This window comes from Elephantulus edwardii, unplaced genomic scaffold, assembly GCF_000299155.1.
Source record: "Elephantulus edwardii isolate Elephantulus edwardi_28Jun2011 unplaced genomic scaffold, EleEdw1.0 scaffold00031, whole genome shotgun sequence".
In the NCBI taxonomy this organism is placed as follows: domain Eukaryota; kingdom Metazoa; phylum Chordata; class Mammalia; order Macroscelidea; family Macroscelididae; genus Elephantulus; species Elephantulus edwardii.
In genome coordinates this window covers 6,189,911-6,207,098 of record NW_006399781.1, presented here as the reverse complement: position 1 = coordinate 6,207,098, position 17,188 = coordinate 6,189,911, and the positions used below count along the sequence as shown (strand labels likewise).

Below are 17,188 nucleotides of genomic sequence, written 5' to 3'. Positions count from 1 at the left end.
ACGCAGTCATATGCCTTTGCATAATCAATGAAACACAGATAGACATTCTTCTGGTATTCTCTGCTTTCAGCTAAGATCCATCTAACATCAGCTACAATACCCCTAGTACCACGACCCCTTCTAAACCCAGCCTGGACTTCTGGCAGTTCTCTGCTGATATACTGTTCTAGTCGTTTTTGTTGACATGCATATAATTATTCACATAAATTCTATTTTATTCATGAATATTGAGGGGGTTTTATATGTTTCCTTCTCTGACACTATGCTTCATTTAATCATTTCATACATTGTGCTTTATAAAATGAATCACCTTTGGACTATGCCCACCATTATCCCATCTTTTCATTTCCCCACCAGATCTTACCCATTTCCTTTTACCCCTCCCTGCACCCACCAAATTAGGTGACTCTGTGATTTTCCCCTGTTCTTCCTCACCCTTCTACTCCCACTCCTTGTCACTTGTATCTTCATACACATTTTATTAGTAGTTATATGCCATCAAGAAGCTTGGGACTCAAAGCAACCCTATACACAATAGCTCTGAAGCTTGCCTTGTCCTGAGCCAGTCTCACCAACTCTGACACACCTATTCCCGTTGCCCAGTTACTACATCAATCCATCTCACGCGGAGTCTTCCTCTCCTACGCTGTCCTTCCACTCTTCCAAGCATGATATCCTTCTCCAAGGACCAATCCCTCCTGTCCATATGCCCAAAGTATGTGAGACTGAACTTCAAAATCCTAGCCCCCAAGGATAAATTTTATTTTACCTTCTCCAAGAAAGACCTATTTTTTTTCTTGGCAGTCCATAGTATGTTCAAGACTCTTCTCCAGTACAACTCAAAGGCATAAATTCTTCTTCTATCATCCTTAGTCACTTCCCACTTTCTGATGCATAAGAAGTAACTGCAAAGACTATGGCCTGGATCAGGTGTTAGTCTCTAGACTGATATAGTTGCTTCTCAGTACTCTGAAGAGTTCCTGACAGCAGATTTTCCTAGTGTAATTCGTCTTTGGATTTCCTGACCTTTGGTGCCAAGAGTGTTAACTATGGAGCTGAAGTTGTTAACAACCTCAATCTCTTCTTCATCTATCATGGTGCTGCCAAATGGCCCAATGGTGAGAATCTTTGTCTTCTTGATGTTGAGCTTCAATCCTTAATGAAGACTACACTCCTTAACCTTCTGCAGCAAGAGCTTCAGGTCCTCCTCAGTTCAGCAGGCAAGGTTGTGTCATCTGCATAACATAGGGTATTGATATGTCTTCTTCCAATGCTCCACTCCTCCTCCTAAAGCCCAGCTTCCCAAATGATCTGTTCTGCATATACTTTGCAAAGGTATGGAGACAGGATGCATCCTTGATGTATTCCTTTCCTGAATTTGAACCATGCAGTGTTTTCTTTCTCTGTTCTGAGAACTGTTTCCTGATCCAAGTACAGGTTTCACATAAACACAATCCAGTGTTCTGAGATTCCCATTATCCTTAAGGTTAACCACAATTTGTTGTGATCCATGCAAATACCTTTGCGTAGTCAATGAAAACACAGATAGATAATTCTTTGGAACTTTTTGCTTTTGGCCAGGATTCATCTGACATTGGTGATGTCTCTAGTGCCACGACCTCTTCTAAATCCAGCTTGTATTTCTAATAGTTCTCTGTCAATGTATTGTTCCAATTTTTGGATTCTTTTTCTGATCCTTCTACTTTTACAATAATAGTATTTGTCTTTTTAAGACTGAGTTAGTTAACACAGCATAATGCCTTCCACTTTCTCACAAGTTAGGTGGTATCGTTCAGAATCACTGCTCCTGAGTGAGTCCTGTGTAATATTCCACCATATGATCATACCACAATTTCTCAATCCACTCAGTTGTGGTTGTACATGTGGGCTGTTACCACGTTCTTGCAATGGTGAATAATGCTGCTATGAAAATTGGTGCACAAATCTCCATTTGTGTCTCAGTTCTAATTTCCTTGAGGTATATTCCTAACAGTGGAGTGGCCTAGTGACAAGAAGCTGTGCCGCAATCCACAAAGTATGTAGTTCGAGGCCACCAGCCACTTCATGGGGAGGATGGGTATTCTCCTCTCATGCGATTAATTGCCTCTGAAAACCTGCCAGAGGGTCACCTATAGGTCGGTTCTGACTCCACAGTATGGAACAACAACACTGAGTTTCTATACTCAGTTTTTTTTGAGGAAACAACAAATTGCCTTGTAGAGTGGTAATATTTTATAATCCCACCAACAGGGTATGACACTTCCTTTCTTTCCACATCCTCTCCAATATTTACTGCTTGCTGTCCTGTTAAACTTTGCCAGTGTGACTGAGATGAGATGGTATCTCATTGTGGTTTTGATTTGCATCTCTCTTATTGGAGCATTTCTGCATTTGTCTGTGGGCCATCTGAATATCTTCCTCTGTGAAGTCTTTCCATGTCTTTTGGCCATTTCACAATTGAGTTATCAGTCTTTATTTTGAAGAGGTCCTGAAGTGTTCTGTAAACTTTCCTAAGAACAACTTTAAACAAACATATCTCCAGGGCAAATCTTCCATTTAGCACATCCATTCAAGTATTAGCAAAAAGCAGACTTAAATGCTTTCTTTCTATAAATTACAATACCCAGTAATCACTTCAACTGTACATCTTAATATCACATAGAAGGAAACAAAAAAACATTAATATCCATCATGTAAAATAAATATAAACCTGAACATGTAAGACTTTGAAAAGCAAGAATTCTTAGTTTCAATTTCCCTCTTAAATATCATTTAATATATTCCATTGATATGCATATGGCCTCAGGCCTCTGCCTTCTGCATCAGGCCAAAAGCAACTTCTCAACTCTTCTTTCCATGTATCCTGTTCCCAAACTCAATTGTAACTTCTCTAGTAAACTTCCCTAATCACGAGTATGGTTCTGTGAGGTCTGTCAGCTATTGTAACTGAATCTGGATGCTACAGACTTGGTAGAAAGAGACGGAGGAATATGGAGGGCATGTCTGATTATATGGGAATTAGCTTTGTGATATGGATTCAATGGATGGGGGGGGGGAGTAACGCCTCCTTGCAGAGTTAGAGGAGGTCAGACTCAGCTGTCCTTAGGCCTCCCTTACTCTTTTTACAACTAGTGTCCAGACTTATAAAAGTGTGAGATTTTGTAAGCACAAGAAGTTAGGGTCTAAAAAAAAAAAAAGAAGTTAGGGTCTAAGGAGCTCTGGTGGCCTAGTGTTAAGAAGCTGTTCAGCAATCCCGAAGGTGTGTCATTAGACTCCACCAGCTGCTCCTTTGGAGAAGGAGGGACAATCTCTTGTGACAGTCTGATCCAATTCGATGGTACACAGAAAAGAAAAGCAAGTTAGAGGCTTAGGAAATACAGCTAAAACAATTGCTCTTGAAGCTACTAAGATGTAAAGAAAATACAAGGAGGCTCTTCTGGCCTAAGACAAAAAGACAAATGGCCAGTATACTACCTAATTATCCCTCTCCTTTGCTTACCCAAGGCTCATGTCAATCACCGATCTTTTCACAGTCTCTTCAGTGTTTTCCCCAGAACACCATAAAGTAAAGGAATCATAAAGGACACATCAACAGGTTTTTCATGTCTTTATAGCTCAATTCTTTTCACTGACAAATATTATTCTGAGATAGTTCACGTCTATACCAGTTTGTTTATCCATTCCTCTACTGAAAGACATCTTGGTTACTTCAAAATGTTGCAAGTATGAATAAATTTGCTAGAAACACTTGCGTGCAGGTTTTTATGGACTTATTAAATCCTAATTTAGCAGTTAAACATACAGCAAATATCATGCAAATGGTACATGGATACGAAAATATACCAGAATCCCAGGGTGGTACAAATGGCGCAACATCTAGCTACTAACTAAAAGGTTGGTGGATCAACTCCACACAGAGAAACTTCAAAAGAAAGAGTTGATGATGAGCTTTAGAAAGATCATAGGCTGCGAAAAACCTAAGGAGTAGTTCTACTCTGACAGACATGGTCGTCATGAGTCAGGAATGACTCAACAGCACCTGGTATTTTATTAAAAAAAAAAAGACTCTACATTTATCTTCAAGGATGTCATCCTTTGTTTGAATGACTTAGCACACGTTCCATTTTACACATTCATGAATACATATATCCATGACTATATTTATATACAAACAAATGCAAATAGCTTCCTTACTTTTCTACTGCAGATCTTTTCTGTGACTTGCTCTTATAATTTAATGCCATCTTAGTTTCCATTCCAGTGTATATAGCAACACCTGCAAAACAACAGTCTATTAAAATAGCCCTGTAGCATGTTTCACAAGAAAGAAATACAGTAACATGAAAGTTTTTAGGAAAATCTACTATCTGAGAGGTGTTACAAGATAGCTTTTTCAGAGCTTTAAAAAGGTTTCCAAGTCCAGAGTTAGAGCACTCTAGTTATTCACCCTCTGTGGGGGATCGCCTAGGATTCTGTAGTTTAGTTACAACATCTGAATTAGAGTGATACCCTTTAGGTTGAGATTGATGGAAGAAAAGAATTTGGAAAGATAAAGATAGCAAAGATGTCCATAATATATGGAGCAAATGGTTTTAACAAGTAGAGAAATGTCTACACAAATGTATTGTCCTCTTAGGCTGGAACAACAGATTGGGATCAAAGTGTGATGGGCCCTGAATGCCAGAATCTGGAGATCACTAAGGACTGGAGAGCTAATAAGTTAGCTTGTTAACATAAATGTAGGGGTCCTGGGGCACAGCTGGTTAAGCGCAAGCTGCTAACCAAAAGGTTGTGGTTTGAATCTACCAAACACTCTAAAGGACAAAGATGAGGCAATCTGCCTCCATATATAGATTTGTTGTTGTTATGTGTGGTCGAGTCAACTAGACTCATAGCAACTCTATAAGCAATGGCTCTGAACCTTGCCGTATCTGCTGCCATCTTCAGTCTTAGAAACACTATGGGATAGCTCATGTCTGGCCAGAATCTTGCCACTAGGCCACCAGAGATTCCTTAGTCCTTTATTTTTAAAAAATATATAGATATCTTTATTGGAGGGTGACAATACCTAAAGAGCTGTGCTAATTACAAAAAGATTGGCAGCTGGAATCTACCAAGAGCTCCACAAGAGAAAGATGGATAATCTCTTCCAGGGAGATTTATAGCCTCAGAAACCCAATGGAGGGTTGATGAGTTGGTTTCAACTCAATGGTAATGTGTATGAGCTCTTCTGAGATCATAAAAATGGGGGGGGGGGATCACAGGGAGTTAAAAAACTCCCACAAAACAAAAAAACTGAAATAAAAGACAAATGAGGAATAAGAATGCAAAATCCAGGCAAATTATGAAGGTACATTTCTCAAATGGGGAATAACTGAGAGATGAGTCATCATTAATCTTACAATTTGCCTAGAGTTGACTCAGTGTATAGTAATTAACTTAGATCTCCACGGCCACGGCATTACTCATTCAGCCTTCTGACCAATCAGCATGTTTCACTATCTGGTATATAATGTTCAACAAGGACTTGCTGCCTAAAGGGATAGATCTAAAGAGCATTTTGCTAAGGGAACTAAGTCCCATAAAGACAAATACTGTGTAAGACCATTAGTGTAGAATGTGTATGAGGATTGTAGAACATATATGAGGATCCAAGGGGGCTAGGGTAGGTACAGAGAGGTGAGGATGGTGGAAGTGGCTAATCATTGGCTCCCACAATTTGATGGGTGGAGGGAGGGGCAGGTAAAGGAATGAGAAAGATCTGGTATGAAAAACAGTGTATATGAACTTTATATGTAAACCAGTATTAAAAAGAAAACCAGATGAATGAAAGAATTGAGTTAACAATTTTATCAATACAATCTAAAACCAATCACAATGGAATTAGAGATGTGACTTTTTTTTTGTACCATGATTTAATGGTTTCTTATTTGCCCCTGCCACAGTGCTGAAATTGTCTTGTTAGAACTATGTTTTGCAGATATTCGTAAGGTTACAGTCTACAAAAAATACAATCCAAAACAGCATTAACACCAATCTTTCCAAGAAAATTAATACTATAAGCAATATTTTATAAAGTTAATTTTTAAAATTTTTTATTTTATTAATTTTAATGAACATTTACATAAAGTTAATTTTTTAATCAAAAGGCTATAAATGCTGTGTATTTTTAAATACTTCATATAAATACTATAAATAGAAAATTTTAAATATGTACAAACCAAAAATTTCTTTTGTGTTTTTCAGCCTGGCTCCTCGAAGCAAGAGACTCTCTGGACCGAGGGGTCTGGAAACAAAACCCAAAAAGTATTGAATATATTAAAAAACTCAGTGTAATTCTAAAGTAGTAGCAGAGGGCACTTAAGCTATAGTTACAACACTGTTCTCACCTCAAATCAAAAGCCCTGCAACTATAAAGCTGCCCAAAAGAATCATGGTGTTAGTTTTTGTAACATATACCTGCTTTAGTATTTCAGTCACTTTAAGATTAGCGGCTCAGAAATAAGACTATGTCTATAAACAAACTCACAAAGGCATTACTTTCAGATTTTTAAATGTAAAATAAAAGAACATAAAAGATTAAGCAATGATTTTACTTTTTTTAGCACAAGATGAATTTTTTTAAACTTAGAGCAAAATTAATAAATAGCTGCTGAAGGAAAAATACAGAATTACAATGCAATGTGAACATAAAATGTAGAATGATTTATGTATGGAAACATGAGTTTGGCACAATTAAAGTTAAGCTGGATTGCAACATCATGTAGAGAAGTGAGTTAGTGCTTTGTCTAGGAAGCTCGCACAGGACAACTGGACTACTTGCAGTGCACACGTCTCGGAGAACTGGTCTTCTGGCTGTTTGAGTTTCTCTCCATAAAGGAGATATAAAATGAGAAGGAATAACTAGAAAGGAAAGTGCATCTTCTTAGTGATAAAAAAGTAAGGATCTGTTATAGGCAAGTAAAAAAAAAGTCTTTTAATAATTTTGATGGTTTTCCGAAACATGCATATACAGTGATCCAAATCAAAATTTGAGGTAATTTTGAAGATTTCTAAAAATGCAAATACTATGAAAAAAAAAATAGACTGAACCAAACAATAAGTGTTTAGGACATGGTAACAAGTGTGGGCACCCAGAGTACACTCTGTAGATACACCAAAATCAAAGGAGCAATCAAGGTCTATAAAGCAGATCTATTTCACTTGCTGTTTTCCCAACAATGAATGGAATGCTTTAAATCTACGCTAACATATGAAATTGAGATATAAAGATATAAAGTTTCACATTGAAAGATAATTCACCAGTTTACTCAGGATGCTTAGTCAAAGAACATGGCTAAATTTTGCAACCACTCTAAAAAGAGATGAGATGGCATAATTTGTTTTTTTCCCTTACAAGCGACAATACCTTAAAGTGATTCAGACTACACATATTCATACACTTTCTACTATTTTACTATGGAAATAAAATCTCTCTTCTCTCTCATGAATAAAACATAGACACAGTTATTCAGTAGGATCCTACTCTGAGTCTTTGTTACTAACAGAGTAAAATGCATTTCTATGTTGTTGTTGTGTACCACAGAGGGGACTGACCCTGTGGGTGGGTTTTCAGAGGCAGTTCATCGCATGGGAGGAAATTATCCATTCTTCTTCCACAGAGCAGCTGGTGGTCTCAAACTGCGATTGTGTGCCTTTGGGATTATGTTGCAGCTTCTTGCTATTAGGCCACCAGAGCTCCTATTCCAATGTTAATGTTTACAAAAATGTGAGTAAGGGATGATAGATATTTTGTGTGGTTTGTCTTGAGGATTTAATTTCAAAATGCTCAACTTTTAATGAGTTTTATTGCAAATAGCTAGTATAAACTGAATGCATCCCCAGAAAAGAAGTAAACAGTCAAATTGACTAGAACTATAGAAGGACTAATTTTAAAGAAGGCCTGCGGTGCAATCTCCATACTATCAGCACAACATTGAAAATAGACAAAATAGTTAATTTAAGATCCAGAAATTACCCTGAATACTAAGGAAAAAAAAATCAAAAGAAACAAAAAACAATCAGAAAATTCTCCATTAACCACTAAATGCTCTAGGTTAAGGTTTAATAGTTTAAGATGAATGTTTTTGAAATGAAGGCTGTATAATTTTTATTTGCTACTCCAGCAACTCTATGAACTTAGAGAAATGATGATAGTTATACCACGGAGTTTAGGTCTTTTGTTCTTAGGTTGCTATGAGTCGTCTATGACTCAATGGCACTTAACAACAATAAAAATAACAATAATAACAACATGCATTAAATAAAGCTCGAGCTTCAGTGCTAATATTTAAATATATGAAGACTGGAAGAAATATTATTTCATTCTGATGTTACTACCTGCTATTATTAGAAAAATAAATACAACTTCACAAGTAATCCTATTACATTATTTTGACATCATTTTATGGGATTTGTTTCACTCTTGTTACTCTAAAAATAAGATGATGAAATGCCAAAATTAAAAAAATTAACCTTTAGTCAAAATGTACTATACAGTATCTATCTTTAATTTTTTTATTCCTTCCTCCAAAAAGTCTTCATTTAAAAGTATCAAATCATGCCAATTTGTTCTTACCTTACAATCTCTTCCATTTGCTGTGTTATTATCATTCGTCCCATGAACCTATCAAGGAATTCACCATATTACAAAAACATATTATCACTTATGACAATAATGGGTGGAAAATTTTAGACACAATGTTGGTATTAGTGTTAAACAAAAAATAAGGTGCAACTTTTGTATATGAACATAGTTTTAAAGTTATGATTTATACTTATTGGTCATTAAAAATTCTGTTAGTCTTTAATATTTCTGTCATCTCATTCCACCTCTGAGTTAGAATAATCTGATATATAATGGTGTATCATTTTCTAGTTTTTAATAAGTGGGGGTGGAAAATTCTTTGAAGGTAGGAAATGATAGCAACAGAGTATTTAATTCTTCACAATTAAATATATCTTCTAGTTCAATGCACTCCACATTTTTTACCATTAACTGAAAAATCCTAAGAGGCACTTCAATGGAAAATGCAAGATTTTTATACCACTGCATACCGTAACCTTCATTATAAAGAGTTGAACTCAAAACATGTAAGATTATCTGGAAAGTGGGGGGAAGGCTGTAATGGGGAGGCGCATGGAGTTAATTCCAACTCCTGGTGACGCCCCTGTTCAGTGCAGAACTGTCCTGCACAGGGTTTTCATGAACTGACCTGGAAGTAATTGGCCAATCTTTTTCCCCCCCAAGACAGACCTGAATCTCCAAGAGAACTGAACTTCCAACCTGCCAGTCAGCAGTGACGCACATTAAATGTCGGCACCACCAGAGACTCCTCTAAGGCAACAACAAAAAATAGATAGCTAAGGAACTAAGGATGATTCTGTCCCTGCAATTGTTACTGCTGGTCTACCACCAGTTACTAGGTGAAAATCCCATTCCATAGCCCAGAACAACTGGCAAAATCACAGAAAAGTTAATTCACATTCCTTACTAAACAATAAGTTTAAAAGGTGTTACTTTTTCTGGATCTCTCTAGAAATAAAATCTTTAACAGTTTAGCAAATTTTTAAAGATGACTACATAAATTTTTTAAAAATTTAAGACAGCATGCTAATATAACGTTGTTAGGTGTCAATGAGCTGACTACGACTCAGTGCCTTTATAAACAACCGAATTCTGCCTTTTACTGTGCCTCGCTGACCATCTCCATGATGGAACCATGAGCACACAAAGCCCTTGCTTTCATGGAGCTTAAAAGGTCTTTTTTTCCTAAATTATTTATCAGTAATTTTTAAAAAATCACCTTACTTCTACTATTATCATTATTAAAGTTAATAAGTAAACAGACTAGTATACAGCAAAACAGAATATAATGGAAGGGACACATGAACAAGAGTATTATTTCTCTACTAGTACCTTTTGCTTAGAATTATGTACTTTCAGAGGGTTTTTTCCTCCCTTTACTTGCAACTCCATTCTCCTCTCTAATGTCTTTAATCAGCTAAGATTGCAATATGGGTCTATGTGTTTTTAAACGATGTCTGAGATAGAACTTAAAAGGAATGTGAACCGAGGATGATATAGTTCACATCATACCTGTACAGGTCAGCTTCTGGTTGCTGACATTCTATTACAGCAACAAGAGTGTCCAAATTGGCAACGGTTTGTAATACTGCTGTTTCTGGAACTGCCACATGTGTCTAGAGGAAAAAGAAAAAAGACTAAATAGTGCAATTTTAAAACACAAAGGGGACCTTACTATCTATCTATCTTAGACAAAACATTTTTTACAGATTAAATCATGACACACTGTACTTAATAATCTACTAGATAGCAAAAGAGGAAAGAGGTAAAGCCAACAGGAAGCAAAGGGAACTTCTTGATTAGTAGTTTATAGAGGCCATATGCACACTGCTGCTGTTCATATGCTGCCAAGTCATAGTGACTCATAGTTGACTTTCCTGTAGGTTTTCAGAGGTTGTAAAACTCATGGGAGGAGACTGCTCATCTTTCTCCCATGGAGCAAGTACTGCATTTGCATTGCTTGCCTTTGTGTTGGTAATGCAACTCCTTACCACAAAGTAAATTTGTATGTATGTCACTATTACTCAAAGTTCCTAATAAGTACGTATTACTTTTAAATGAAAAATAAATTAATTTTCATCACCGGTTACACTCTGAGACAAAGAAAATTTAAATTTACTCTTTATCAAAAAAGTACTGAAACAATGTAGGAAAAATTATTTTGCCTAAAAATACTTCCAGTTGTTCTTGGAAAGAAATATTCAAAAACCAATCAAACCCACTGGTACTTCTGACACATAGCAACCTCTTTACTGGGTTCCAAAGCTATAAATCTTTACAGGGGGTGGAGACTACTCAATTTTTTCCTCTGGAGCACTGGATGGATCTGAACTGCTGCCCTTGGGGTTAGCAGCACAACACACAATGCACTATGCCTCAAGGGCTCCTTGGAAATAAATATAAATAGTATTCATTCTTTTAAAAAATAATTTTAAAAAATTCTACTTTATCAGACCCAATTTTATCACCTTAACCAAAGGGAAATACTGCCATAAATCAAAGACATTTTGTTCACCAAGAGCAATACGTGAACATAACATGTCAATGAACAAACCTTCAGGTTAGTTTCTCCATCCAAACTAGCAGTGGTGACATGGCATGACCCATCAGGTCGATCTGAAGACAGAAGCACCAAATCTGCAGGGAAAATTTCATCTTTGGCTATTCGAACAATATCACCCACCTATGAAGAATTTGGGGGAAAAAATGAATACACAAATTTTAAAAGGGAATATTCAAATTTACTTCTACTAGATTCTGAACAAGTCACCTCTCATATAATTTTAAAACAGTAAAGCAGGCTTTCAAATAAAATGCCATCATATTAAAATTATGTCCTATACTGCCACAATGGAGCTTATTTCTAGTATTCACTAGATGCATACCCGAATATTTTTTGATCTAGTTTTTACAAGGCCACCACTTCGGACAACATAAACAGGAGCTCCATTTACTTCATTATCAGAGTTATGTCGTAACCAATCTTCATATCCCTGTAAAATATCCAAACAGTAGAAAATTTATTTTTTCAGTATAATCTGAAGATATCTTTATCAAGTGAGAAAACTGACACATAGAAACATGTCACTAGTATATCTCTCAAGCATGCTGGTGTATATATGTTCATAGCTGTTTGACATTTGTTTTTATTAGAATCACTCTCTTTTCCTGGTTTTCATGACAAGCAGGTTCCTAGTTTTCCTCATAATTCTACTTGCACTTAGCAGCTGCTCCTAAGTCAAAGCCGATCACAGCAATCCCACGTGTGCGTGAACAAAACTATGTCCCACAGAGTTTCCAATGACTTATTTTTCAGGAGCATCAAGCCTTTCTCTTAAAGTGCCTCTGAGTGGACTTGAACTTTCAAGCTTTAGGTTAGCAGTTGAAGAGGTCAATTATTTGCATATACAGGGCATTACTCTCTAGTTAAAAACCAAACCAAACCCCACTGGCATCAAATTGCTTCTTAGTCAGAGAAATACATTACTGGATTTTATAACATTCTAAATCTTTACAGGAGGAGACTGTTTATCTTTCTCCCATGGAGTAACTGGTGCCTTCGAACTGCTTACCTTCAGTTAGCAGACTGATAAATTCTGCACTAAGCCACCAGGCTTCCCTAGCTACTTCTCAATTTCTTTTAGGGAATTTTTAGCTTTTTACTCATTCTTCACTCTCTCACTAGGAAATTTTCATTCTATCCTTGTGTCTTCAAATACCATAAATACACTGGTTATTCTGAAATTCCTATTTCTAGCTCCTATTGCCCTTATATACAACACTGTTTTAATAGCTCCATTTTGATGCCTCAGAAATACATTAACAAAACTAAACTGATTTTCAATATGGTTTCACTTCCAGTGTTCCCCATAATAGCAAATGGCATCTGCCAAGCTGCACACACCAGATGTTCCTAACACCTACCCAGTCACCAAGTTCTAATGCTTCAAAGAACAAACAATAATTTACTCACAGAATATGAATTCACAGAGCATCATTACAGATGATAAATAGGAAAAGAGGAACAGATTTTGAAATTAAGATTGAGCTCTTTTGCTTTTTTTTAAACAACAGACCAGCAGAATTAATTTTATTCTTTAAAAAATATGGTAGGCTATATGAGTCGTAGGCAACTCTGTGACACCTAGCAACAGCAACATATGGGTCGCCCTAAGAAAGATAATGTTCATATTTCATGTTAAATATTAAGAAGTAAAATAATTTTTAAATGGAAAAGAATTTACCTGCAATTTTAAAGAAAATTCAATGTCTTAAAGATGCAGTTTAAGTACAAGTAACAAAACAACACTAACAGGTAAAGACTTACACGGAACGGGATAAGATCTATTTTATTTTATTTGTGAAGAAACACGTTTGCCTATGTCTGTGAGCACTGTGTGTGTGTGTCCTGACTAACTTACAAATAATAGCTTCCTCAGGGAGCTCTGGTGGCCTACTGGCAAGAAGCTGTGCTGCAAACCCAAAGGTGCATGGTTTGAATCATTTGTATCATTTTACAATACCACCAACAGTGCATTAGAATTCCAATCTCTCCTTATCCTCTCCAACATTTATTACTTACTATCCTATTAACTTTGCCACTGTTACTGGACTGAGATAGTATCTCATTAAGGTTTTGATTTGCATCTCTCTTATTGCCAGTGATTTTGAGCATTTCTTCATCTGTTGTTGGCCATGCAAATGTCTTCCTCTGTTAAAAGTCTTGCCATATCTTTTGTAACTGGGTTATTAGTCTTTTTCTTGTGGAGGCCCTAAGTATTATTCTGTAAACATTCATTAAGAGATCTACTGCCAAATTATTTCCCAGCCAGTAGGCTTTCTTTTAACACTATTTGGTAAAAGTTTTTGATGCACATAAGGACTCAATCTTTAGAAGCTTCATTCACTGTTATTCTCTCCTGGTTGTGCATCTATCTTACAAATATTAAAGATCAAAAAGGGGTCAGATATTTTATTGAGCAAGACATTACATCTTACATGAGGCAATTTGAAAGAAGACCTAATGTGTAAAATAATATTGAGAAAACAGGAAAAAAACAAAACCAACCTGACAACCTCATTCCTATTCAAGGGTCTGTAACTGCTAACAGAGCTTTTCTCACTGGGATAAAAATAGAGTGTGAAGGCAATCTAACAGGGGAGAAATAAAAATTAAGAGAATGGTAATTTTAACTTGTTGAATCTTTTCAAAGTTTATGTAATGATAGTAATGGATATATAAATTAGAAGCATCACATGGAAGCATTTTTTGTGTTGACTGATGAGTAAAACTTATGCATGCTTGACTTAAAAGAAAAACTTTCATATTTCACACTTTGCCGTAGTTGCAATTAAATTTAGTATTCCACTACAATAATCATACTAATAGGAGTAAGAGGTATAATCTTTCTGTATATTCCCACTGGATTTTGGGTAATTAAATCATTCTGGAGAGAGGAGCTTTCAATTTTTATTATTATCCAGTAATTTTTCAGCTTGATTAATGAAATCACACTCTACTTAAACCAAGCCCACATTTACACTTACAAACACACACACACACACACACATTTAACAGAAGGTTAAGAAATATAAGAAAACTTTATATTGCTCTAAAATATTTAATAAGTTCATTCATTTACTCACCTATCAAACAAATATTGATTTAAAATCCAGTTTTCTGTTGAGGGGGTGGTGGCCATGGTGCTGGCACAGCCTGTGGCAAGCTATCTTGCATGGAGTTTGGGGATGTCTCAGATTGAATAGAAGTATAAAAATATAAAGCAGAGGCAGTGGCGAGCTAATCACCAAAAAGACTTTGTAGAAAGCATCCATGAAGGACAAGGTTTTACACTTCAAAGATAAAAAAATTCAACAAAGTTACAAGAAGTTACTATGGAAGTAAAAAAAGGCTCAAACTCCTTAGGAATCCCAATTCACAGATTGATCCCAGGTCACATGAAACACCTCTACTTAGCTGGAGAGGAAAGGCTAGAAAGCATTAAAAAGTTCACCAGTCTTTACCAGAAGAACAGGCCAACCAGCCTTTACCAGAAGAGCAGTGTAGCAATGACCAGGTTTTATCTGAAGAACAACCTGGCTTTGATCAGTCTCTGCCATAAGAAGAATGGAACAAAACAGTAAACTCCTTTGTCACTCAAAAGGAAAATAGAAAGAAAACATCCACTAGGAAAGCCCAAGAAGAGTATGCACAGGTACAAGCCAGGCGTGCTACTAAGAAATAGGAATCTGAGGAGAAAACAAGACTGAAAAGGGCCAGCTAAATTTAAATTTACAGGTGGAATATCTTCTTTGAAAAAAATACAAGAAAATAAATCATTTGTTCTTAATCAAGGTTAAAATATCTGCTGTCTATTAGGTTCTTTTGATGCTATGTGTACATATAATGTTCTGCCTATCAATGAATCAAATGTATGAATATAAACTGGATTGCTAAGTAATAATACTAAGTATAAAATATCCCAAATATTTTTGTTAAAAAAAAAACTTTCTATCTTTTAGGATTTTAACTTATATGCTTCTGAAGAACTCAAAGAACCTTGTATTTGGTAGAGAGACTCAAACCTATTTTTGTATCCAAGGAAGTGAGGAACAAATCTTCCATGAAGGATTTTAATAATTCAATTCTGTAATTAGCTATTATAGTTTTTTTAACTCATTTTAACAAAAGAGGGAAATACTTGCCTTGTATTTTTATTATTTTTTTAAGCACACTTTATAAGGAAATGGATTTTCAAGAAACATGAAAGCAGAGATTTTATTTAGGACATGTGAATACTGAGACTACCTTTTGGACCACCATGCCAGCACATGGCCTTCATAAGCAGAGTTTGGTAGGAACTCAGTCAGATATTTATAAGCATTACCATAAGTACAATCACAATGCTTCCTCTAATACAAGATTTTTCAAATGCTGATAGAAATGCTACCATGTCTGAGAAAATTAAGCATCCTAGATTCTGTGAGGCCCTAAGCTTTAAGAACATTGTCATCTGCTTCTTCTATGGTACTACTTATAAAATAAGAAAAGCTTGGCAGTCCTCTTTATAAGCAAATTAATTGTGATAGTAATTTATAAATAATAATTGGCTAATAAAATGTTACAAATGGTAAAAAAATAAAATCTACCATGCCTTAGGTCTTGCTCTGGTCCCTGGAAATAAACCAAAGTCTCCGACCACATAGAGCTTAACACTGAAATGTAAGAGACAGATAACTAAACAGTATATGGTTAACAAATAATAAGAAACAAGAGCAGAAAAAGAAATAAGAGCATGACACTGTAGCCTGGGAAAGCTTAAATTAAGAGACCTGAATAAAATGAGGGAATGAGCCAAGCAATTATCTAGTGTGAGAACTCAATAGAAGAGAGGAGAGAAGGTGACAAGGTCTTAAGGAAGGAGAATACTTACTGTTTTTGAGGATAAGGACAACAGTGTGGCTACAGGAACAAAGAGCAGAGGGGAACAGATAGGAAAGGAAGTGCAACAAAACTTGTGAAAGTCAAAACAAAGACAAGGCAAAACCTGTCTAGAAGTGTGGGAGAGAGCTGCAATCCCAAGGGTACAGGGTTTGAATCTACCAATTACTCTGCGGGTGATCCCCTTCTGTGTAATTTACTGCCTCTAAAAATGCACTGGAGGGTCAGCTATGAGTCAGTACTAACTTGAACATACACAAAAGGAGAGGAGTAAAAGAGAACAGGAGCTTTGGTGGTTTGTCTGTAGAGAGTTGTATTGCTAACCTGAAGGCCAAGTCTCTCAAGAGGTTCAAATCCACCAGTGGGTCTTTAGGAGAAAGATAGGCCGCCTCCTCTTGTGTGATGAATAGTCTCTAAAAACCTGCCAGAGGGTCAGCTATGAGTCAGATTCCATTCAATGGAAATGAGCATGAGAATAGAGAACAATGAAAAGAGCTACAAGTATACGCTGCCAAAGCAGAAACAGTGTGGAAGGAAAAAACAGGTACGTTCTTGCAAATCACCAAGAAAGATGGCTTTAATCAAACAGCAAACTTTTGAAAGAGTTTTATGTGGGAGTGTAGTATCATTTCACCTATAATCTTAAAAGATCAATCCAGCTGCTATGTGAAAGTTGTGTAAGGGTAAGAGTAGAACTGAGAAAGTTGTCAAAATGCTATTAATTATCCAGGTAAGAGATGCTGAGAACCTGGTCTAATCCGACAGAGCTTGAAGGTAAAAGGAAATGAGGGTCAAAGATAATGTCAAGGTTTGTGCCTTAAGCAACTGGGTGGATTGTAGTTCTATTTAATAAACAGAGTACATGGGTTCAACAATGTATACTGCATTGAAACAGATGAGGAAGAAAACGGTTTAAAAGGGATATGTGATTAGGTATTTTTGTCATGACAGGAGTCTAGAGCGAAGGCTACATGGTGGAGAGGACCTGGGGGAGGGTTTGTAAAACAATGAAAGAATTTTTCTTTTACTTTTCCAAATGGGTAGTGTACTAGGGGGGAGAGTTGGGAGGGGAGAAAAGTGCAACAATGAATGAATGGAAATCCAAAGTCTCTGTAAATTTT

The 17,188-nt window shown here is 36.2% G+C and overlaps 1 protein-coding gene across 1 annotated transcript in view; it reads right to left on the bottom strand.

Moving 5' to 3' along the window:
- Window positions 1-17,188, bottom strand: part of ATP11B (ATPase, class VI, type 11B) — a 104,418-nt gene that overhangs the window by 73,028 nt on the left and 14,202 nt on the right. Inside the window, exons 4-9 of the mRNA XM_006884050.1 lie at window positions 11,512-11,619; window positions 11,181-11,309; window positions 10,139-10,242; window positions 8,618-8,665; window positions 6,222-6,286; window positions 4,195-4,276 (exon numbers count right to left, since the gene is read on the bottom strand). Coding sequence (XP_006884112.1) covers window positions 4,195-4,276; window positions 6,222-6,286; window positions 8,618-8,665; window positions 10,139-10,242; window positions 11,181-11,309; window positions 11,512-11,619 — 536 coding nt within the window. The remainder of the gene's footprint in view (window positions 1-4,194; window positions 4,277-6,221; window positions 6,287-8,617; window positions 8,666-10,138; window positions 10,243-11,180; window positions 11,310-11,511; window positions 11,620-17,188) is intronic.